We start from the raw sequence: 23261 nt of genomic DNA on the forward strand, positions 1-23261 counted from the left end.
GTAAATACTTTATTAGTGGTAATGAGAGGGTTGCCAGCTAACTGAATCTCTTCTTCCCTCACCAGCTACTTCATGGAGCCGTGGTGCATGGCCCTCTTCCACGATCGTTTTATTGATCTCAGGAAAGAGTTGCGCCAAATCTTAAACTCCAAGCAGGTAAGAGTGATTAATGGATATGTGGGTGTTATTCCTTGCAAATTGTAAGCAGTTGACAGCCGTTGATCATTTAGACTTTCTCCTACATTTCCATCTCACGGTGGTTTTTTAGCAACCCTGTACTTCCTTAAATAAACTCTGCAGTCTATAAATGTAGACAGTGATGTTCAGGGGTAGTGACTTTCCTTAAGTCCTTCTCTGGACAGTACATTACCTTTGTATTTTTTATGAGTAGCTTTATCTTCATAATCAGGTAACTTTGAGCTATAAGTTGTTTTTACCTGCCACCTAGAAAGAAAATCGCATTCCTTCAGTTTTCTGTCTGTTATTGCTGAGGGTACAAGTGTGTGCGTGCATACATGTGTGAGTGTTTTTTAAAAAATAAAAATACCAGGTCTAGTGGCTGTGTCTCTAATCCCAACACTTTGGCAAAGAGGCGGAAAGCTTGGGAGTTTATGATGATTCTCTGCTACATAGTCTTGCCTAAGCTATACAAGATTGTCTCAAAGGACCTGCTCCCACTAAATAAAAATAAAGAAAGTCACCACAGTGTCAGAATACACTCAACTTATAACCAAAACGTCTACCTCAATATAACAGAGAATTCTCTGGAAGTTAGCTTTCACGTTCCAGATGCCCAGCACACACCTCTGTGGAGATAAGGAGGTGTTTGTGAAACTTCATGTTAATCTTGGCTCAGGAAGGTGGAATATACATCCCGGCTCCACCTTGATTCCTAGAAACAACATGACTGGGATGTATTAGTTTCTATCTTGTTCTGATGTTTTAATGGACAATTCCTGTGTCCCCTCCTGTCACAGGACCTTCAGTCTTGCATGTTCTGCGGTACAGCCACCAGACTGGACAGCCTAGATGAAATAATTTAGGTAGCCCTTACCATAGTCTAGCCCCATTTTTCACCACCTCACTTAATGTAGAAAAAGCCCTATATGGTGGGTGGAGGGACCTCCCAGGCATCACACCAGTGGAGACTCTGAGAATAAAAAGTTACACAGTAGTCGGGGTTCACAAGCTTCAGACATGAAACCCTAATTCGCCAGCTAGAAGAGGAGGGTGGGGGCCATAAGGGTCCAATCACCGTCTCATCTTCACTCCTTGATTTCCAATTTGAATCCTCAGGAGCCTGCTATGCAATGTCGGCAATTTACTAATCTGAAGTAGATTCCAACTGGAAGCATAGTTTTAAATCATAGTTTTAAATCAAAAACGCATGCTTTAGGGTCCACACAGGTGTGCCCAGCAGGTCAATGTCAGTAGGAAAAGTTTACATTAAACAGTCAAAGCTCCCAAGAGCACAAATGCTTCCAGTCAATTCCTCATGGCCTTGGGTGAGAAGCAATGTGAGAAAATGTGAAGGTCAGACAGTACTTAGGTTGTTCTAACTGGAGTGTATGTATAGACACTCCCTGAACCCAAGTTAAGTACCCTGAGGATACTGAAGCATGTGTTCAGACGCCTGAGTCCCTTATGTAGGGCGGAGCCGTATTTGCATAGAAGCTACACATCCCTCTGCATGCATCACCCATCTCTAGATTACTTAAATCTTAAGTCACCCACTAACACCTTGTGGAGCCTGAACCTTGTCGTTTAGGGAATACTGAACAGAAAATGACACACCAGCACCGTCAATACAGGTGTAATTTTTCCCAAATAGTTTTGGTCCCTTGTTCATTGAATCTGTTGGTGTGAAACCTGTGGATATGGAGCACTGACTATATACTAAAGGTGGGTTCCTGGAGCCTGGAGGAGGTCAGCCCAGATGGAGGTCTGAACCACTGTTACAAACCTAGTGCTTACTGTCTCCACTTAACTTCTTGGACACCTGCCCTCCTCTCCAAATGTGATCTGCTGAAAGCTGCCACTGGAGCAAAGACTTGCCTGTCCCCGAGTGACCCCTCTGAGGCTTTCTTAATCCCACATTTGCGGTCCTTGGTTAATGTTTTGCACAGCACTCATGGGTTTTAGGATATACATAGTGTTTTCTTGTTACTAGCCTGTTTCTGAGGTAAATACTGGAAAACAGAGAGCTTAAAAATATTTTAGCATAATTGTTAGCACGGACCATATTTTCTTCAATAATATTCAATTTCCTAAAACATTAATTTTCCGGGGTATAGAGGAATGCGAGAAGCATGTGTGAACAGGTGAGCACAGAGGGTCCCTTCGGACCTCGAGACTTCTGTATGACACCACACCCTTGCATCATTGTCTAAACTCAAGAAATGCTGAACACAATGAATACACTTAAGCATCAGCAGTGATGCATCACTATTGGAGCAAGTATTGAGAAGAAAGACGCAGAAGCTGATAAACGCGGTGGCACCCATCACGTTTGACTCCTCAGGGCTCCCCAGAATTTTCACCCACAACCTGACGTTGGCTGTGAGCCAGTTTGCTGTGCCAAGTCAGGGTAGGAGAGGCTTTTGACCTATGCCAACAAACACACTGAGGACTTCTAGTCATTCCTGTGGGTTTTCTAGACAGTCCATGAGGGACTAGGGGAAGAACCTCACTGGGTACTGTTCTGCTTTTAGCACTTCCTTTCATCAGTTAGGAAAGCCACACAGAGAAGTGGTGTGTGGCACGGTGTCTGCCACTATGCAAATTCAGGGCCACTGTGGGCAAACCTTCAGATACCCACAGAACAAGGCCTCGCTGTTCTATCCAGAAAGACACTGGAAGAGAGACAAAAGGGATGTGTGCAGGCACATGGAGGCAAAGGGTGGTTCTGCCAATGCCAGCCACCAGCAGCTAAGAGTGGGGGTGACAGCCACAGCGCTGAAACCAATAGGGCAAGTGATGACCACACAGGCATGCAGGAGTTTCATTTATGAGTCTAACAGCAGAAAAATAAAAAGGGCAGCTGCATTAAAGAATAACAGTAATTAAATATTGAGATGGTTTAATCCATTTCTTATCCCTTTCTAATTCATTGCCAAAGTAGTATAGGATCTCAAACATTAAGTAGAGTATTCTTGGTATTTCAATTTTTAGTTATAACTTCATGAACATCACATTTTACCTATGACTGAAGCCTGAGTCACTGTTCATAGTCAAAATTTTTATAATCAAAAATCACAATTCCTTTAAGAAAGAAGTAGCATATGCACCCTTAATAACAGAGCCCCCAGTTATCTGAATCAGAGTTGACAGATTGGAAGAAAAATGTGTATAAAGTAAGGATTGGATATTTCAGTGTATCATTTTGAGCAATGATCAGAACAGGTTTCAGGAGAGGAAGAAGAGTATGCTATGATGCTGTGAACCATGTAGAACCAGCACAGGTGCTCAGGAGCCAGAAAAGGTACATAGGAGACCATACAGGTGCACAGGAGTCATCACAGGTGCACAGGAGCCAGAAAAGGTACATAGGAGACCATACAGGTGCACAGGAGTCATCACAGGTGCTCAGGAGCCTGCACAGGTGCTCAGGAGCCAGCACAGGTGCACAGGAGCCAGCACAGGTGCCAGGACAAGCTGCTCAGCAGCTCTGGAGAACACCTTCTTCTCAAGTGTACACGGAACAGTCTCCAGGACAGGACACTCAAGGCCACAGAAAACCTGCCAATTAATGTTAAAATATCCAAACTGCCTAAAGTGCAGTCACCAGTAATAAGTGCATAGTAAAACTAGGATCCAGCACCGAAAGCAAACTGGAAATTGTACAAATTCGTAGAAATACCTTCTTAAGAAACCAGTGAGTGGGTCAAAGAAGAATGCAGAAGGTGTGTTAGAGATACTTAGAGGTGAGTGCAGATGAAAGCACAGCATTCAAGAAATGTTTGCGGGAGGAGTTCTCAGAGAGAAATTTATAGATGTCAACTTTTTAAACAGGAAAGGCTCGGCTGCAGTGATAGCAGTAGTTAAGAATGCTTCCTTTCTTCCAGAGGAGCCGAGTTCTGTTCCCAGCACTCATGTCTGGAGGCTCATAGCCATCTGTAACTCCAGCTCCAGGAGATCTGACTCCCTTTTTTGTCCTCTGCAAAAGGAGACTGCAAAACGCATGCACACACACACACACACACACACACACACACATACACACGCGCGTGCAAACAACAACAAAAACCAATGCAACACAGTATTAGTCTTCTACAGTGAGGTGGGGAAGGGAGCAATGTCATCTCATCTGAAAACGAAATTAAGGTCAGGTACAGTGTCTGACAGATGTAATCACAGCACTGGGGTTGGGTAGGAACTAGGGGCTGAGGGACTAGGGAGTCAAGGTCATCCTCAGCTGTATAGCAAGTTTTAAGATGCCCTCTACATGACATATGAGATACTGTTTCCAACAACAGAACAAAAAAAGAAATAAAGGGAGAGAGGAAGGAAGAAAGGGAGGGAAGAAAATAAAGAAAAAGAAAACGCATTTCATAGTTTAAAGACTAGCAGTAGGGTCTGTAGAGAGATGGCTCCATGGCTAAGAGGGAACCCAAGTTCAGATCCAAGCACCCATGTCAGGCTGTTCACAACTCCCAGTAACTCCAGCCCCGGTGCGTTCTACTCCCTCTGCTGGCCTCCATGGGCATACCCACACATGAGGCATGCATTTGCACAGACATACACTGGTAAAACGCTAGCAGTAAATGTTCTCTATCTGATAAATTATGAAAAATCCACAGCTAGTATCAGCCTGAAAGTGAATAACTGAAAGCCGAAGGCTAACCCTTGAGGTCCGGATTAAAGCAAGGTTGTCTGCTTCAATCACTTATACCCAAAGCTGCCCTGGAAGACAATTCAAGATTGTCTAGTCAGAGCAACTAAACAAGAAAGAAGAAATAAGAGGCACCTGCCTTGGAAAGGAATAAGCAAAACTATGACTTTTCTCAGATGATATAACTCTAAAAAAATCCAGAAAATAATAAAGCTAATAAATGCAACTGGCAAAATTGCAGGATATAAGATGAGCACACACAGCTGACTATATCAACAGAATGAGAATGAAATGAAGAAAACAGTTCCACTTGCAGTAACACGAATAAGAATGAAATACTTTGGAATTAATTTAATTACAACACTGGACACTGAAAGCTATGAAATTTTCTGGAAGATTCAGAGGTCTAAATAAATAGAAGGACATGGTGTTCATAGGCTTAAAGACGGTTTTGTTAATATGACAGCACTACCCAAAACATTCTACAGATTCAATGAAATCCTATCAAAATACTAAAGGCTTTTGCTTTGTTTTGTTTTGGGGAGACAGGGTATCTCTGTGTAGCTTTTAGAGCCTGTCCTGGAACTCACTCTGTAGACCAGGCTGGCCTCAAACTCACAGAGATTCCCCTGCCTCTGCCTCCCGAGTGCTGAGATCAAAGGTGTGCACCACCACCGTCCCGTTCCCAATGGTATTTTTTTAATGGACATTAAAAAGCTCATATAGAAATACAAACGATTTTAAATGGCCAGAATTGTCAGCAGAACAAAGTGGAAGGCTTCACACTTTCTGGCTTCAACCCTTACTTCAAAGCAATAGTAACAAATCATTGTGGTAGTTCATAAGGACAGCTATACAGAGTAACAGAATAAAACTAAAATTCAGAATGTAGCCAGGCACTAGAAGTGCTCAAGCCTGGAATTCTGCTCAGCATTTGGAAGGCTGAGGCAGGAGGATCAAAGACAATCTCAGTTATACAGTGAGTTCCAGGAACAAACAAATAAACAAGCAACCAAGCAAACAGATAAAGGTGAGTCCACACAGTGCTCATTTACATGAGAAGATATTGAGTAATATGAATCACTAGGGCAGTAAAAATCAGAACAACAATGGTATACTACTACACATTGACTGGGGTGACTGCAATGTAAAAAATGAAAAACAAAAATAAAGGACAGGACTAGAGAGAGGTGACCCAGCAGTTAAGAGCACTGGCTATTCTCCCAGAAGACCATGGTTCCATTCCCAGCACCCACATGTCAGCTCCTACTTGTCACTAACTCCAGGTCCAGGGGATCTGACACCCTCTTCTGGACTCTACTGCACCAGGCACACACGGTGTACATGCAGGTGAAGCACTCAGACTCTTGGAAATAAATAAATCTTTTTTAAAAAGACAGTAAATGTGGAGGAAATAGCATCCTTACCTAGCTGGTAGTGAACCTAACTAGTCACTGTGAAAAGCAATGTGATTCCTGAAAGTTACAGAGAATTATCCTCTGACCCAGAAACTGTACTTTTAGGCATCTGTTTCTTTGAAGACCTGGAAGGTATCCATGACTGTTTGTACACAAAATATTCAAAGCGCTTCGAAGAGCTAGACAGAGGAAACCGCCCACATGTGTGTCACCATATCAGTGGATAAACAAATGTGTTCTCTTCACACATGTAATAGTACTCAGCATGAAAAAAAGAAAATGAACCCCCAAGTCATCTTCCAGAACAAAATCTGTGTGATCTTCTCAGCAGAGACATTAACTATCCCACAATACAAGCTCACAGTTAGCATCATACTCGGAAAGGAGGGACAGGAAAAGAACATCTAGTCTTGCCAATCCCATTCAAAAATAGTCCAGAATATTCCAGCCAGAGCAGCTAGGCAAGAAAATGAAATAAGTGACTTCTTTGTTACTCTTCTGTTGCTGTGAGAAAGAAAATACCAAGACCAGAAGGAACTTATGGAAGAAAGAGCCCCCCCAACCCCCCTAAAGTTCTAGGAGAGCTCTAAATGGCAGCAGGTAGCTGGAGCAGGAAGGTGGGAGCTCACCCCGTTAGAACAGATAAATGAAGACTGTTAGTATGGCTCCATAGTTTGTGTAAGGCTCCAGGTTCCATTCCCAACACACACACACACACACACACACACACACACACACACGTGTGCGCGCGCACGCAAACGTGCGCACATGGAGGCAGAAGCGTAAGTGGGGGCCATCTTAGAAAGCAGCATGGAGGTTACAGATGGAGTCACCACCTGATCAGCAGATCCACTTCTGATCTGAGTCTATTTCCAGAGGAGTTCATAATGAAATCGGTGTGTGGGAGACATGTCTACACTCCAGTGCTCACTGCAGCATCAATAGCCAAGATTCAGGGACAAGCTAGTTGCCCATCCATGGGTTAATGAAGAAAGAAAATCTGATTCAGCCTGAAAATGGGATGTTCTGTACAACGATGTGGATTAGCCTGTTGCTAAGTGAAAGAAGCCAAGCTCTGCATAATCACACTTATAAAACCTGAAACCATGGAGTGGTGGCTGCAGATAGCTGGTCAGGCTGGGAGAATGGGGGAAGGTGAGACATTGTTTCCACAAGAGTACAATAACCTGTTGTACAGCCTGGTAACTGATGCTAATAATAATGTATAGTTGTTTCAAAATTGTCACAAGGGTGGGTTTTTAAATGTTTTTACCACGGAGATGGTTGAGTATATACAGCATTGGATATGCTAGCTGGCCTTAATCATCTCACAAACTGTATATACATCATAGCATTACATGGTATCCCATAAATACACACAATTATCATGAGTTAAAAATGAAATTAAATATAAGGGAACTTTCAGAAGACTATGAAAAGCAAAGACATTATGCTAAGTGAAAGAAGCCAGATACAAAAGGTCACATATGGGGCACTTCGAAGTGAGCTGGTGGCAGGTGAGCATAATGTGAGGGGAGAGGTCACAGGTGCCACCCTATGACCTTACACCACCCCCCACCACCACTGTAGACCAGCCTTGTACAGTAACAAGCCCCACTTTCTATCCGTTCAGCGTTTTATGTTGGCCAAATAGAATCTTCCAGAAAAAGTGAAGAACCAGCTTCACATTGACAGCAGGTTGTATCCATGGGTTGTGCTTCCTCCTTCATGTTTTCAGCGCTCCAGCTCTTGGTCCCAGGCTTCAGTTGCCTTCAGTTTCCCCAGCCACCATTCAGCTTTCAGGCTCCATTTCTGCGCCATACCCCGACTGTTCTAAACGCCGTGTTTATAATCCCTGAAACCTGGTTATATTTTGCTTCAGTAGCCAGATGATAATATTCCTCCACACAGCTGGAGTCTTCTGTCTAGGATGGTCTAGAAGAACCCTGCAGTTAACTCCAGTTTCCTTTTCTATTGAAATACATGTTGGAAGTAGATGTAAATACACTGTGACGTTTGTTTGAGGGGACAATCAGTAGTCACACAGCTCAAAATTCTTAATCCCAACCCTGCTGTAGATGTGCAGGGCCCTACATCAAGGGCCACCTGTGGGATCTGAGTGGTGTGCAGGGATGGAGTGTGCACTGTGCAGCCTGTCAGGTTGTATGTTTGAAATTTTTACAAGATGTCAAAAAACTCTACTCTTAGCGGGCTTTAGTCTTTCTGAGTCCTGTGTTTAAGGATGCTAGTAAAAATTTGTACTGAGGTCGGGCGGTGGTGGCGCACACCTTTAATCCCAGCACTCGGGAGGCAGAGGCAGGCGGATCTCTGTGAGTTCGAGGCCGGGCTGGACCGATAGCCTCCGAAACAATACAGAGAAACCCTGTCTCGTAAAAACCAAAATAAAAAAAATTGTACTAAGAACATTATTCTGAAGGTCTTAGACTCTTCCCCTTAGCAAGACCACCAAAAAATCTAGGGGCACTCATGTCCAAAATTAAAGCAAGCAAATAACTTTTGTCTGAAAAATTAGGGGCTTAAAATTATTATCCTTGATGATATCATGCTATGTGATAAAAAGAATCCTGCCACAAAAACATAGTGTGTGGCTGCAGCTGTCTGAGGTGCCCTGGAGACAGGGACTGGGGTGGTTGGGGGACAGGACTGGATGTTCCTACTAACAGAGACAGTTTCTGTCGTCCAGGATGCAAACTCTGCAAATAGAAGATGATGGTGGTGGCTGTACGATGGTGTGTGTGCCCTGAACTGTCCACTGAGAATAAGAACAATAGTGTGCATTCGCTGTGTTTTGTCACCTTTATGAATAATTTTTACACAGCTAGAAAAAGCTGACACTGCCCTGCAGCAGTCGAGCCGAGTCCCTGGAAGCTCTGACTCTGCCCTCTTAACTGTCTTCACAGGAGGAAGACATGCCTTCCATGGAGCAGCTGGCCTACAAGATAGAGGATGAGGAAATAAACCTGAACGAGAAGCCCCAGAAATACCTCCAAAGGGTTTTCGAGGAGTCTATCTACAAAGACCTACTGGAGAAGAGCATCCTGGATTATCTTCATTACAGCCAGTACCACCTGCCCATGTACGCGTGGCCGGGCATCATTTAGCTGAGGCCAGAGGCTCCCTGGCACCACTTCCTCTCAGGTCAGCAGTCCCCTGCCCCTCCCCCATCCATGCTCTTCCTTTGGTGGTTTCCTGGTGCTCCAGTAGGTGGCGCTCGGCTGTGTGGCACTGCTAAGCCAGGGAGCTTTACAAAACACAGGCATGTTCTGTGCAGAATAATCCACTCTAGCAATAAAATGAACTCCTACTGAGCAAGGCTTGTTTTTACCTTGTGTGTGAGTCTGTTTGATTTCCTGGAGTGTTCTGATGCCATTAGCTCTTCCTATGCGTACTAAGTAATAGTGGGTGATAAAAGAATAATGTGTCCAGAATGGAAAACTGGTAAACAGACAAGGAGAAATTAAATCTGTCATCTACCCTCAGGAGGACTGGGTGGAACTTACTTAACCTTTTGAAACCAAGGAGGCTACCTTCACAGCCCTTTTTTTTAAAATTCATTTTTCAGATTATGAACACAAAGACTAAGAAAAATTAAAGACTGGGGAATTCACACACAGATTTCAGATTCTAAGATGTAGAGGTAAATTAATCTAGTTTATTTTATTTGACTCTGATCCACGGGAGAATGGGGTAGGAGGAGGACTGATCTCTAGTGTGTCCAATGTGGATCAGAATTTTATTTTCTCCTTTCTAACATTATCAGGGCTAGCACAGGGGGATCACCATGAATTCAAGGCCAGTCTGAGCTATATAGTGATTTGGGGGCCAGCCTGGACTGCAAAGTGGAACTATTTGGAAAAAAAGGAGGGAGAGAGGGAGGAAAGGAAAGAAGAAAAAAGGGAGGGAAGGAGGGAGGGAGAAAGGGAGGGAGGGAGGGAGGGAAGCAACCTTCTCCCATGAAGCAAGTTTTAATTGCCCCCTTCCAAATGCACGTGAATTAGGGAACAGTGTGCTTGGTTTTTGTGTACACATTATAGGTTTCATCACACACACACACATTACCAAAGGCACAGTGGCAAGATTCTTCCAGCTTCCACAAGGCAAAATGGGAGCTGGGCCATCCAGAAGTCTACACACACCATCCAGAAGTCTACACACACCATCCAGAAGTCTACACATACCATCCAGGTCTGCTGCAAGCTCCTGAGCACTTGGAGCCACCAAGTTGTTTGACACCTCACACACCAACATTGTTCCAGAACACCAAACTCCCATTTTTCTGCAGCCAGACAAAAGCAAGTAAGAAATGCCACTGATTCCTTCACACATAGGTTTTAAACAAATGTGTGGAGCATTGAGGGGGGAGGCAAGAGTGGCCATATGGCACAAACTGTATCACTTGAATGGGAACCAATTGCTGCTGGACCACGCTTCAGAATTCACACCCAACACATATTTCAGGGTTCAACTCAGGCACCAGGCTCTCTTCCTTCCCTCTTCCAGTTCCAGAGAGGGCCTGGGTCAAACTCCTCAGCAAATGTAGAGGTTTAGGTGACAGGCCCTGGGATCGTGGGATAGAGATGAACAGAACAAAGTCAGTGAGCCTGTTTAACAGTTATGACTTTTGTGACCAGCTATTACCATGATAAAGCCTCTAGTTACACAAAAGTGACCCCAGATGACTATGTTAACCTTAACAGCAAGTCCTGCATAAATCTGCTACCAATGCTGTTTTCTTTGCTGCCTTTACAAGGGTAGTCACCGGCATCACAACACATGGGAGAGCATCTTAAACATGCTGTGGCCTACAAAAGGTGTCTGGTGATATTTTAATCCTTGTCCACTCTTAGAAAGCAGGTTTCTGAATTTGGGTCTTTTGGCATATATGTGCAGACATTGAGAACAAGTTTCCTAAGAAGGGAAACCCTTGCAGCATTGGTCACAGTTTGAAACTGTCTTAGGGGCTTCAGGAGAATAGAGCCCACCATAAAGATTCAAAGAGGTCAACATTGGAACATCTCAGAGGGTCCCCACTTAATCTTGGAATTGTATTGTTTTAACCAAAGACTATCATCAGGAAAATACCAAAGTTAAATTTCCAAATGCTGCTTCACTGATGCTTCTAATGTGCTTACAGATGTCAGGTCTTGAAGGAGAAATGTAGCCTCCTCCTTGCAACAAATGCTTCCTTGTGGCGGTTTTACTGCACTCAAAACTCAAATATTACTAAAAAAAGAAAGAAAGAAAGAAATCCTGTGACAGAGAAAGAAAACCTGCCTGGAGGATTAAAAAAAAACCCAGCCAATCAATATTGAGAGAGAGAGAGAGAGAGAGAGAGAGAGAGAGAGAGAGAGAGAGAGAGAGAGAGATTTTGAAAGATTGAACACTAAGGGACACAAGGACAGAATGCAGGTGGGCGAGCCAGTCTTAACAGGGTCGTACTGGAAAGTCGCGTGTGTGAGGAGCTGTTGATTGTTTTCTGGCTGAGAGAAGTGAAGATAAGGCCGGCATAAAGTAAGCGCGGGGCCGGGGCGGGAGCCCGGCAGCTGTATGCTAATGCTCACAGAAACCCAGCCTCCGCGTCCCCCATTAAAGCAGGCGACCAGGAGGCCACACATCACTGAACAAATAGGCTCTCTCTAGACAAATAAAATAACACACGTTGGCCTGTTTGGGGGGCGAGGGGGATAAGAGGAGTGGGGGAAGATCGAGGGAGGGAAAAGGAGAAGGTAAGAGAGGAAGAGGGGAGAGAAGGAGGAGGGGACAGAGGAAGGACTTGGAGGGAGGACTGCGATGAGGGAGGGGGAAGGGATTGCCAAGACCTGCGAAGAAACACTCGGGGGAGGGGGAAAGGGAGCTGGCCGAGATGGAGAGAGGGACAGTCTGAGGTAGAGGGGCAACTGGGAGTGAGGAGGAAGAGCAGGGGAGAGGTGGAGAGGGAGACCCAGCAAGACTGGCCTAAAGAGAGGTGGTGCCTGGGGTGGGAAGAATGACAGGAAGGAGGGAGGGAGGGAAAACAGTCAAAGGAGGTGGGAGGGAGAACGGGTGGAAAGGTGTATCAAATGGGGGGGGGGGTCTAAGCAAGCTCCGAGGATAAGTTGTGAGAGAAACACTCCCCGAACCCAAGGACAGCAGCAGGCCCAGGCCCAAAGTGCCTCTCAGGCGCTCAGAGGGTGGTGGTGTAGGATGTGAGGTGTTGCCCGTGGAGTGGCCGGCTTCTCTGGCGGGTTTGGCTCTGCTTCTGCGGGTTCATTTTCAGACACCGGAGGCGCAGAAGTGCCTGTGCACCCAGGCTCATTGTCAGCCCGGCCAGCGCTGCCCCGCGCTCTGCTCTTGTCGCCCAAAGGTTCCAGCCGAGATATTCCCACAGCTTCTGGCTTCGCCAGCGCCGCCCCTCTAGCAGCCAGCCCTGGGTCCAACCACCCCGCATCCTCCCTCACCGTCCCCATCCAAGGCAAAAACAAACAGCCCCGAGGGCACTCCAATGAGTGTGCGGTGGCCCGACGGCACGGGGAGGGGTGGTGGTGGTATGAAAGCAGTGGCTTCATAATGGGTACGCGGCAGATTGCGGGGCCCTGGGCTCTGGATGGGAGGGGACACTCGAGCGCGTCCCTCCCGCGCCCAGCGCCCAGAGCGGCATCGCGGCTTCACCCTTGTTCGATTTCTTTCATGCACTCTCCTTTTGTGTGGAATTATTTAAACGGGAGATCCGTGGCAGCTTTATGCTAATGTGCCAAACAAAGGCAGCGGCCTACGGGGCGGGGAGGCCCGGAAGGTGCCCAGAGGCCGGACTGGGCCAGGAGGGGCGGCGGCATCCCGCCTGCGCGTGTCTCTCGCGTGCCCCTGGGACTGACAAGACAACCCTTCATTCCTGCAAACACAAAGCTTCTGGACTCTGGCCCCGCTGGGACCTGGCGGTGGCCATGGGACAGTGGGGCTCAATGCCTTCTAGTCGTGGCTTGTGGGAACCGGGGGGCCGTGGCTGGGGGCTTCTATGAAATCAAGAGAGCCGGCTGCTGCAGAATGGCTGAGAGAACTAGAGACACTCACCCCGACACACACACAACCTTGTGTCTCCAGAAACTTTCCCTGCCCGGCAGAGGGCTGAGACCCCTGACCCGTGAGTCTCCTTCGGAGTGGTCAAAGCTGTCAGTACAACTCCACACCCGCGGCTAAATTCCCAAAGACTGTGCTTGGCACCCAGACACCCACTTTCCAGAAACTCCCAGTGGTCTCAACTTTCATTCGGAGCAGAGCTGGGGGTCACAGTGAGTTCCGACGCTTGCCCCGACGGCAGCAGCGCAGCTGCGTGCACAAGAATAGAAGAGGAAGGTGCACAGCCTGCCTTGGAAGCTGGTACCCACGTCCCATTCTGCAACAAGCATCAGAGAGGCCTGGGAGATTTTCCCAAGCGGTCCCTGCAGAAAGAGGGGTTCTCCCCTTGGTGTCCCAGAGGGACACCTCAGTGTCCTGCCTCCCACCGACTCCGTTAAGCACTCCCCCTTAAAGAAGGAAAAGTAACCCTCAGGGTTTCCCCACCCCTACTCCCCGTGTCCATTATTCCGGGATCGCAGTGTGGAGAAGCAGGCCGCGGGCAAGCTTTGCTCTTCCTAGGAGGAAGACACATCGCAGAGTCGGAGTCCTGGTCCCTGAAGGCAGGCAAGTTCTGAGAAAATTCTGCAGACCACGGTGGAGACCCACCACCGGTGCTGGACTGCACCTGCTGAAGGATGGCTGGTGCGTGCATGTGTTGGTGCAGGCAGCCTAGGTGTTTCCAGGACTTTCCAAGTTCCCATTTATTTTTAACTGTATCGGCGTGAAAGCCATCCATTGAATATCTGCATAGATTTCCCTGACTAAATCGAGAGCCCTGTTTGAATTCCCTAGGGCAAGGATCTTTTTCAATTGTTGGTCATATGCACACACACCCCCAACACACACCTTCTTCACAATTATTAGTGATTTTGCTTGTTTGTTTGTTTGTTTAAGAATTCACTAGGCAACTGTCTCTTCCGGTAGTCTTTTGAATATAAAGAGTGTTATGTATGCAAGACTAAATATCCCGTTGTGGGTAGACCGTTGAGCCCTGCCCTATTATTCCACAACCCAGATGGGATTCGTGATTAGAAAATAAAATTGGTCGAAGCTGTCTCGGAATCCTCTCTCTCTCTTCTAATTTCATCAGAGGTAGCAATCAGCGCTCAAAAGAGGAAGGAAATAACACCAGTTGTTTTCATCGAAGAGTCAGGAATTGCATATTCATTTTAGGACTTCTAACTTTTTAAGGACTACCAACCAGCACAGCACTCATTTTATGTATTTTCCTCTTTTCAGTTGATGTGTTAAAAAATATCACAGACATAAAAGCATAAGATCCCCCCCTTAGTTAACTCACCTTAACAACTGTCCCCATTACAATTTATTACTCGAGTGGATTCTGTTGAAAAACTGTACTTAATTTCCAAGCCAGGGTATTTTCAGAGGGAAACCCCGAAACAATTAAATGCCTTCAGTGGAATTAGGCATAACTGAAACTCAGCAAAATCTAGGCTCACAGAGCATTGCAAGAAAAAAAAATGTTTCCTTCACTTTCAGTTAAGTGACATTTTTCCTACAGCTCTGACATTTGATGAGTCTGGGCTATTTGTTCCCTAGTGAAGGACAGTCCTGGCTAATGTACATTCGTAGAGACCTATCCTTTCCCCGAGAAATGCAATCTTTTGTGTTTCCTCGGCTCTGGCCCGGGAAGAGGATCCCAGACAAGTTGCCCGGTCTGCGTCCAAATCGGGCGTCCGGTATGGTGCGTGTGCACCGGGGGTGTCCTTCCCTGTTGTCTCTCCCCGGTGGCACGGGGGAAGCGGCTGGTCCTCCCAGGCTGCAGCCTCCCTCTGAGGACAGATTGCCCCCCCCCCCCCCGGCAGCACGCGTCTCTTTTGCGTCCAGATTGGCCGCGACCCGCGCTCAATAGCGGGAGGTTAATTTCCTTCACAAAGGTGAAGGGGGCACGGCTCGGGCGGGGCAGGGGGGAGGGCGGGGGGCGTCCAGACAGGCGGTTGCTTTATTCCGCAGCGCCTTGATTGGAGCCCTTGATTTAGCATCTGATGTCAACCCACAGACAAAATGCCCGCTCAGAATGAAAATGCATGAGGCTGCGCAGAGGGTGGAAACCAACTTCACCGCGAGTGACCGGCTTGGGCCAGCTCCACAGGCGTTGCCTGCGCCCTGCACAGAGACGAGGTTCCTGAAGCCAGGGTCTGACCTTGGCAAGGACGCCAGTCCCCGGGCCTCAGGGATCTCAGGGAAAGGAAAGTAAGTTCAGACATTCAAGTTCCATTTGGAAGCCAGCCAGCCTGTCAAGGCTGCAGGCCCGCATCTGCGGATGATCGAAAACGTGCTATGCCAACAGTTTCCCCAACTCGAGAGAAGCTTTTCGAGGCTCACCGTCAGGCCGAGCCTTGGAGCACAGACCCCGCGCCGGGCTGAAATCCGCAGGCCCGACTTGTTTACACTGGGAACCCCGGGGTCCCGCGGCCAGGTCTCCGGCCAGCCGCTAGCTGTCTCGATTTTGCAGAGCTTTTCCCTTCCCGATGACTGCCAGAACAGCGTGCGGGGCTCCCGCGCCCATCTCCCGCCGCAGCCGCAGCCCTCTGGCCGCCCCCGCCCCCAACCCATCAGCGCGCCCAATTTCCCCCTGGGCTCCGGCTCGCGGATTGAACCCTCCTGACATATTTGGGGCCATTCTTCTCCTTTGTTGCTATTTAGCTCGCGACCCGCGGGTAATCCCCGCGCGGGAGGGGGGCGCACATTGTCGTGCTGATGGACGGGCCCATTTGGCGGCTCCGCGCCCCCCGGAGGAGATACACAAAGCCCAGGCACGTGCGCCTCCCCATAGAGGAGCAGCAGACCGTGAAGGGAGGCGGGGCCGGGCGTGTGCCTGGACCAGGCGGGGCGGCGGCGCCGGGCGCGGCGGGGCGGGGCGGCCGAGGGGCGCGCGCTGGGGCCCCGCGCCCTCAGGTACATCTGCCGCACCTACCGGGCGACCCTCGAGTCCCGGCCCCCTGTTTGTCGCTCCGGCGCCCTCCCACCCTCCCCGGCAGAGGAGCTGCCGACGCTCTGATTGGCTCCTGGGGAAGCGGGAGGCGAGAACAATGGCCCCCTCCCCCCGTTAAAAGGGAGCGGCGCCTGGACTCGGGGACAGGGACGCGCGTGCGGGGCGCAGAGCCGGGCCAGCCGCCGCGGGCGCTACGCGAGTCCCGAAGCCGCCGCGTGCAGGCGATGGGCTGGGGGAACTGAGGGCCGCCAGGGCAGAGCACGGAGGTGGGACTGAGCCAGTGCGTTGCCCTTGTACCGCGCCAACATGCCCCGCGGGTTCCTGGTGAAGCGCAGCAAGAAGTCCACGCCGGTGTCCTACCGGGTCCGGGGAGGCGAGGACGGTGACCGCGCGCTGCTGCTGTCACCCGGTTGCGGGGGCGCCCGCGCCGAGCCCCCTGTGCCAAGCCCCGGGCCACTGCCGCCACCTCCGCCGCCGGCACTCGCGGAGCGCGCCCATGCAGCGCTCGCCGCCGCGCTCGCCTGCGCGCCGGGCCCACCGCCACCCCCTCCCGGCCCGCGGGCCGCGCACTTCGGCAACCCAGAGGCTGCTCACCCTGCACCTCTCTACAGCCCCACGCGGCCGGTGAGCCGCGAGCATGAGAAGCACAAGTACTTCGAGCGCAGCTTCAACCTCGGCTCGCCGGTGTCAGCCGAATCCTTCCCTACGCCCGCCGCGCTGCTCGCAGGGGGAGGCGGCGGCGCCAACGGCGCTGGCGGCGGCGGCACCTGCGGCGGAGACCCGCTACTCTTCGCGCCCGCTGAGCTCAAGATGGGCACCGCGTTCTCCGCCGGCGCCGAGGCGGCCCGCGGTCCCGGGCCTGGTCCCCCAATGTCCCCCGCAGCTGCCCTACGGCCCCCGGGCAAGCGGCCCGCGCCCCCGGCCACACTCGCTGCAGAGCCACCTGCCAAAGCAGCCAAGGCCCCGAGCGCCAAAAAGCCCAAGGCCATCCGCAAGCTGCACTTCGAGGATGAGGTGACCACGTCGCCGGTGCTGGGGCTCAAGATCAAGGAGGGGCCGGTGGAGGCGCCGCGGGGCCGCGCGGGGGGCGCAACCCGGCCGCTGGGCGAATTCATCTGCCAGCTGTGCAAGGAGGAGTACGCCGACCCGTTCGCGCTGGCGCAGCACAAGTGCTCGCGCATCGTGCGCGTGGAGTACCGCTGCCCCGAGTGCGCCAAGGTCTTCAGCTGCCCGGCCAACCTGGCCTCGCACCGCCGCTGGCACAAACCACGGCCGGCGCCTGTCGCGACCCGTGCGCCGGAGCCGGAAACAACCACCAGGGCCGAGGTGCGCGACGCTGCGGGCGGCGGCAGCGATCGGGACACGCCGAGCCCCGGCGGCGTATCCGAGTCAGGCTCCGAGGACGGGCTCTACGAGTGTCACCACTGCGCCAAGAAGTTCCGTCGCCAGGCCTATCTGCGCAAGCACCTGCTGGCACATCATCAGGCGCTGCAGGCCAAAGGCGCAGCGCCGCCACCGCCGCCGCCTCCTCCTCCCGCCGAGGACATACTAGCTTTCTACGCCGGGTCCGACGAAAAGGCTCCCCAGGAGGCTGCAGGCGACGGCGAGGCGGCCGGCGTCCTGGGCCTGAGTGCGGCTGCCGAGTGCCACCTGTGCCCAGTGTGCGGGGAGACCTTCCCCAGCAAGGGCGCCCAGGAGCGCCACCTGCGCCTGCTGCACGCTGCCCAGGTGTTCCCCTGCAAGTACTGCCCGGCCACCTTCTACAGCTCCCCGGGTCTTACGCGGCACATCAACAAGTGCCACCCGTCTGAGAATAGACAGGTGATCCTCCTTCAGGTGCCCGTGCGCCCAGCCTGCTAGAGTGCACCCTCGGTTCCGGCCCCCAAAACTGTGCCTTCACTTGGAGACCCACAAAGAGAGCGCGGCCCCATGTCTGCGCTGGGGTGCCCCCACCCCTATCCCGGGGTAAAAGTATCGTCTTCTCTTCTCTTGCTGTGGCGTGATGGTAACCCTGGTCCTCTCGCTGTGACTCCTTTTGGACCCTACCCCCTTTGCGTTGTGTACCCCCACCCATGGAGCAACAGGAGTCTGTCTCTTTCTGTACAGGGGAGAAAAAAAAAAGCTGTATGCGTTTGTCTCGTGGTTGGAAGCCTCTCCTTGAGGGGCGAAGCTGTTTTTCTTGCTAGTATTCGCTGTGTTCATGGTCTAGAAAATGCGGTTTGCTCTGCCCACTAATCTCCGCTCTCAATGTCTGTAGCGTACGGGTTGTTTTGGGTGAATCTTGAGGAATAAATGCCTTTATATTTCACAGGCTGTAAATTGAACTTCCCACACGATTAGCTTTATTATGGCTTGTGAACTGCTGGAGTCTGGCTTTACCTTTTTGTATGTGAACAAATCAAATTGCTTAAAAAAGAGTTTTCTTTAGTATAGCCACAAATGCCTTGACCTGTTGTCTGTTCGGGATTGCTTTTTTGGGGGGGGAGTTTTCACAAGATGCTGTAGTGACTGCCTCAGTATTTCACGGAAGAGGTTTTGGTTTGATCATCTTTGTTGAGGTAGGGCTATATGAGTTCCCTTTACATGTATATGTTGATTTATGAGTAATTGTTATTTATTCTTTATTTATTTATATTAATTATGAAGATTATGATATTATTTGATTGCAGATTCATTTTGTTTTGTTTTGTGAGCTTTCCCCCTGCCACTTTTGACATGTCACTGTGCATTTTAGGAGAACCTTTTTACTAAAGGGGTCTGCTGAGAGTTTTAACTTTTCTATATATCCGAGGGAATTACAGACAACATACCATTTTATTCTGCTTGAGGGGCCCCAAGGCCCTTGTACAACCGACAGCTCTTACTTTTAAATGCAATCTCTTTTCTACATACATTATTTTCTTAATTGTTAGCTATTTATAGAAAGCTTCGATAGAACTGTTTCAACTGTATAAATATTTACTATTCAAATAAAATATTTTCAAAGTCAAACTATTGTGGGTTTTTTTTCGGCTATCACATAGCTTCTTCCAAAGAGGATTTAAAGTGCATTTTAAAGGTAGGTTTTTTAGTGATTTCTTTAACAGTACCTGTATTTCTACAGTTAGGAAAACTCCTCCCCCTGACAAGAGTCAGGGATTCTGCACAACTGAACCTGTATTAGATTCGCCCTTTCTGACAGAAATGTGCTAGAAAGTTAGTTAGAGTGAGCCCTAACAGCTGGTCAGAGGGGCCTAACTAAACATCAAAAGAATCTGCCCCTTTTACTAGCAGATACAGGAATACCACTTTTATTTAACCTATTCTCCACTTGTCTATAATTTTAGGGTTCTAGGTGAAAGCCATTCCTCAAATAAAATGAGAGATTATTATTATTATTATTATTATTATTATTATTAAGGACCAAGTAGGAAAAAGAAATTTACATATGGGTGTAACACAAGTTAAACAACTGAGTTTGGAGAAAGGACTCTAAAATAAGTTTCCAGTCAGGTGAGCCATCTATCGGATGCATAAGCGGGGGTGGGGGGGCATGTGGGGGAGCATCTGTTTGGGGTATTAAATTTAATAACCGGCAATTACAATGTTTTCTGCTATTTGTCACTCAGCTCTTTGAAGAATGGTTCTGCTGATCATCCACAGTGTTCCGAAAAGTGCCATCAAGGAGCAGGGTCACATTTCACAAACGAGTGTGTCCTTCATTTTGTGGAGCTCTCCTTCTTTTTCTCCTGATGCCCATTAAGTCTCCCAACCACATTTACTTACCAAAGAGATCTCCCTGAAAGAACTTTGATGGAGTGAGCAGAGAAAGAGGAATTCAGGGTTAAATGTGGGACCTCTAAAGATTTCCCTCTGAACCACACGCCATCCAAGGTTGTTCAGTGGCTGTAGGGTTTTTGGGTTGTTTTTTTTTTTTTAATAAACATGAAATCTGGCCCACTCAACAAGTCCAGACCTGTCTTCAGGAAAGGTGCTGCCATCTGTGTCGGACTCGCTGTTTTTGTCCTTGGCCACAGGGTGGAAATTCACCTCTGCTCACCTTTATACATGCTGATGTGACTTACTTGTCCGTGAGCCCTTCTCTGCCTGCTGGGGAGATGTGTTTCAGTTGAACAATACATCACTTCTCGAAAACAAAAAACCAAGATTCTGTTTGTGTGAATTTGCTTCTAAGTGAAGCTGCATAGTAGACAGAGGTGATTGAAGTGGACCCTGAAGTGTAGATGAAGAGCGTTGGGTGACAAATTTTAAAGTAATACAGGTTAGCATAAAATTCTGCAATTAGGAAGTTGACCTTTCCTTTCCACGCTTCTTTAGAGGGTGGAAAAGCACACTCTTCTTTATACTTAAGCAAAGGCTGCTGTGGGCGGGCTGTGTGTCCTGAGGTCATTGGTGGAAGTCAATGCACGATCTCCCTCCCTATACCACAGTGAAGGCTTGGTGGTGAAGGGGTTGGGGGTTAGGTTCAGCAAACTGGTCAGAGAGAGAGGAGCCAAAAAAGGGACTAATAAAGGAAATATTAGCCTAGCTCTATTTGTGTTCAGATGGAGCAAGACAAAAAAATCGAGGGATGTTCTGAGCTGCTTTGGACCCTAAGTGAGTCTGTGCCAGGAAGGGCAGAGAGGCACCCGGTTGAGCTCTTTCCTCGTGGTCATCATTGTCTTGAGTCCCCTGGCACTCACTGGCTTCGCCTCTCTGAAGCTGGAACACTGGGAGCTCTAATGGGGACCTGAGTGAGAATACTGTGCTCCCTGTGCTGTGGGGCACTTTCCCCAAACACGGAGGCTGAAAGTCTTTCCTTCCTTCTGGGTAGTACCATGGCCAGAGGAAAGCACACCTATCAGATGCCCAGAATGCTGGTCAGTTTCAGTCTTGAAGGAGGCTGGCTGGATTTGGGCGCCGCAAATACAGTGACACTTGGGGTCACGTTAAGTGCCCTGAGGAGACCTGGGTGCACACAGTTGCACAGGGAAATGCTTGCTACAGTTGAATGTTGCCTGCTGTGTCTGGGGGTGGGGCACTTCCCATCTGCCCTGTGTGCTCTGCTACTCAGTACCCTGGCCCAGTGCCTTCATCCCCTCAGGTAACCCATGCCCCCCCCTCTCTGTCTCTGTCTGTCTCTCTGTCTCTCTCTCTCAATCTCTTTCTTTCTTTCTTCCTTTCTTTCTGTCTTCTTATTTTATTCTATAGCTTTCCACAGAGTCAAACCAGACAAAGCAGAAGAACCTCTTAACCCAACTAAAAAATTGTTCTGGAGGAATTCTGGCACTGTTAGTCTGACAAAGGACAAAAGGGGTCCCTAGTGAGGGTTGATCAGGCCCTGTAGCTTTAGTCAGTGTCACTTGGATCCCTCTAGGCTCTTTGTCTTTACATGTCAACCAGAGATAACCTTGGTGATAGATCCTATGGGGGGGTGGTATAAGAACCTTGGGGCATCCCAAAGTCTGAGAGATAAAAGACAGCACAGACCCTAGAGGGATCTGGTGTTCTTCTCACAGGAGGCAGCCTCTTTGTCCCAACTGCTGTTCCCCTGTGACATCTAGAATTTGCTACAAACCTGCCAGCCTGTGGCAGGCTTAGTTTGAACAAAAGTTGCTGTCTTCAAACACTTTTCTGGCAAGTGTCATCCATTAGCTTGTTGTGGGACCAGGTTAAGATTAACTTTTTGGCACCACAGGTAGAGGAATCTGAATGTTTAGTGGTTGAAGCTACAAGCTGTGGGATTTTCAGAACAGTAAGGAAGCGGAACTGTAGAGAGAAATCCACGGAGTAAAAGAACCTACAGAATTAACACACAATGACTCTGATTCTATTTGCTCAGCAAGATGCAGTGGCTTATAGACTTCAGACTTTAACTCTAATAAAATAAGTCTAGATATTAAGGAGAGGGAGGAGAGATAGAGAGATAGAGAGAGAGAGAGATAGAGAGAGAGAGAGAGAGAGAGAGAGAGAGAGAGAGAGAGAGAGAGAGAGAGAGAGAGAGAGAGAGAAGCCAAATGTATCTCTGAGTCTCATTTCATGGTGGACCTGGAGTATTCCGTGAGAGAGATACTCCAGCAAAGGCGGGTGCACTCATCACTCTTGAGGTGTGTATCAATTGTCAGAACAGACACATTCAGAAATGAGAACTGACCCTGGCACTCAAGGAGACTCCCTCTGGGCAGACAAGAGTATGTCCACCCAGTGGCCTCAGAGTGGGGAACAATTCAGGAGCTCTCAAAATGAAAGACCAGACCAACCTCTGCTGGGAGTCCTGTGTTTCTGCAGCTCAGACGTCAACCATCTCTGGTACCTGCCAGAGCCAGACAGAGTGCAGAAAGGCCATGGCTCAAGGCACCAGAGACCTCCCTGCTCTGTGACTCTGTTGGGTAGAGGAATCTCTTTTTTTTTTTTTTTTTTTTTTGACCCGGTGATCTTGGTAAGCCCTGTCCTCTAAGGCTTAGAAACAGTAACTTTCAATGCCCTCACTCTGTGTAACTGACTACAGGTTTTGATTCACTGAGGCAACTGGCCAAGCAAGACCGTTTTCTGAAGAGAAACAAGTCCTGTTTCTTTGAACACAGTCTTTATTAGGAACCACAGGGAGAAGTTACTTGAAATTAGACATAGTACTGAAAGCAACAGGGCCCACGGAAAGGTGTCCACGGCCAGGATAGACCTTTGGAGTGAGGGAAGTAGATTTCTCCCAGGGTGAGAGGGAAAGAAGGCCTGGCTTGCAGAGTTATCAGTCACAACTGCTTTAGATTTTTATCATCCCAATTTGGGTTTTATTATCCTAATAAATGCTTCAAACCAGAGAACAAACTAAGCACATGAGTTAAAGTCAGTTAACATACTTTAATGAACCCAAACATTCACCTCTTCATTTCTTAAGCCCCAAGTGTCTGCCATCCTTTGTCTACCAGATACTTTTATTGTGGGCACATGTCGGTGGAACATGGGG

At 48.8% G+C, this 23261-nt stretch overlaps 2 protein-coding genes across 4 annotated transcripts in view; both read left to right on the top strand.

Annotated features, from left to right (window-relative positions):
• The window catches only part of Cfap61 (cilia and flagella associated protein 61), a 287339-nt gene extending 277745 nt beyond the window's left edge, over positions 1-9594 (top strand). For all 3 annotated transcript variants that reach the window (XM_040746434.1, XM_040746435.1, XM_040746436.1), the window contains 2 exons: positions 66-156; positions 9171-9594. In XM_040746434.1, the coding sequence (XP_040602368.1) occupies positions 66-156; positions 9171-9371 (292 nt within the window). In that variant the 3' untranslated portion in view covers positions 9372-9594. The remainder of the gene's footprint in view (positions 1-65; positions 157-9170) is intronic.
• Positions 9595-16397: 6803 nt separating this feature from the next.
• On the top strand, positions 16398-19309 carry Insm1 (INSM transcriptional repressor 1). Its single transcript, XM_005072568.4, has one exon. It carries the CDS (start codon positions 16625-16627, stop codon positions 18176-18178), a length of 1554 nt encoding a protein of 517 aa, XP_005072625.1. The 5' UTR covers positions 16398-16624; the 3' UTR covers positions 18179-19309.
• The last annotated feature ends 3952 nt before the right edge of the window (positions 19310-23261 follow it).

This window comes from Mesocricetus auratus, unplaced genomic scaffold, assembly GCF_017639785.1.
Source record: "Mesocricetus auratus isolate SY011 unplaced genomic scaffold, BCM_Maur_2.0 Super-Scaffold_100004, whole genome shotgun sequence".
NCBI lineage: Eukaryota > Metazoa > Chordata > Mammalia > Rodentia > Cricetidae > Mesocricetus > Mesocricetus auratus.

Excerpts from the sequence above, each read along its gene's own strand:
- Insm1 (XM_005072568.4), top strand. The coding sequence starts at position 16,625 with ATGCCCCGCGGGTTCCTGGTGAAGCGCAGCAAGAAGTCCACGCCGGTG.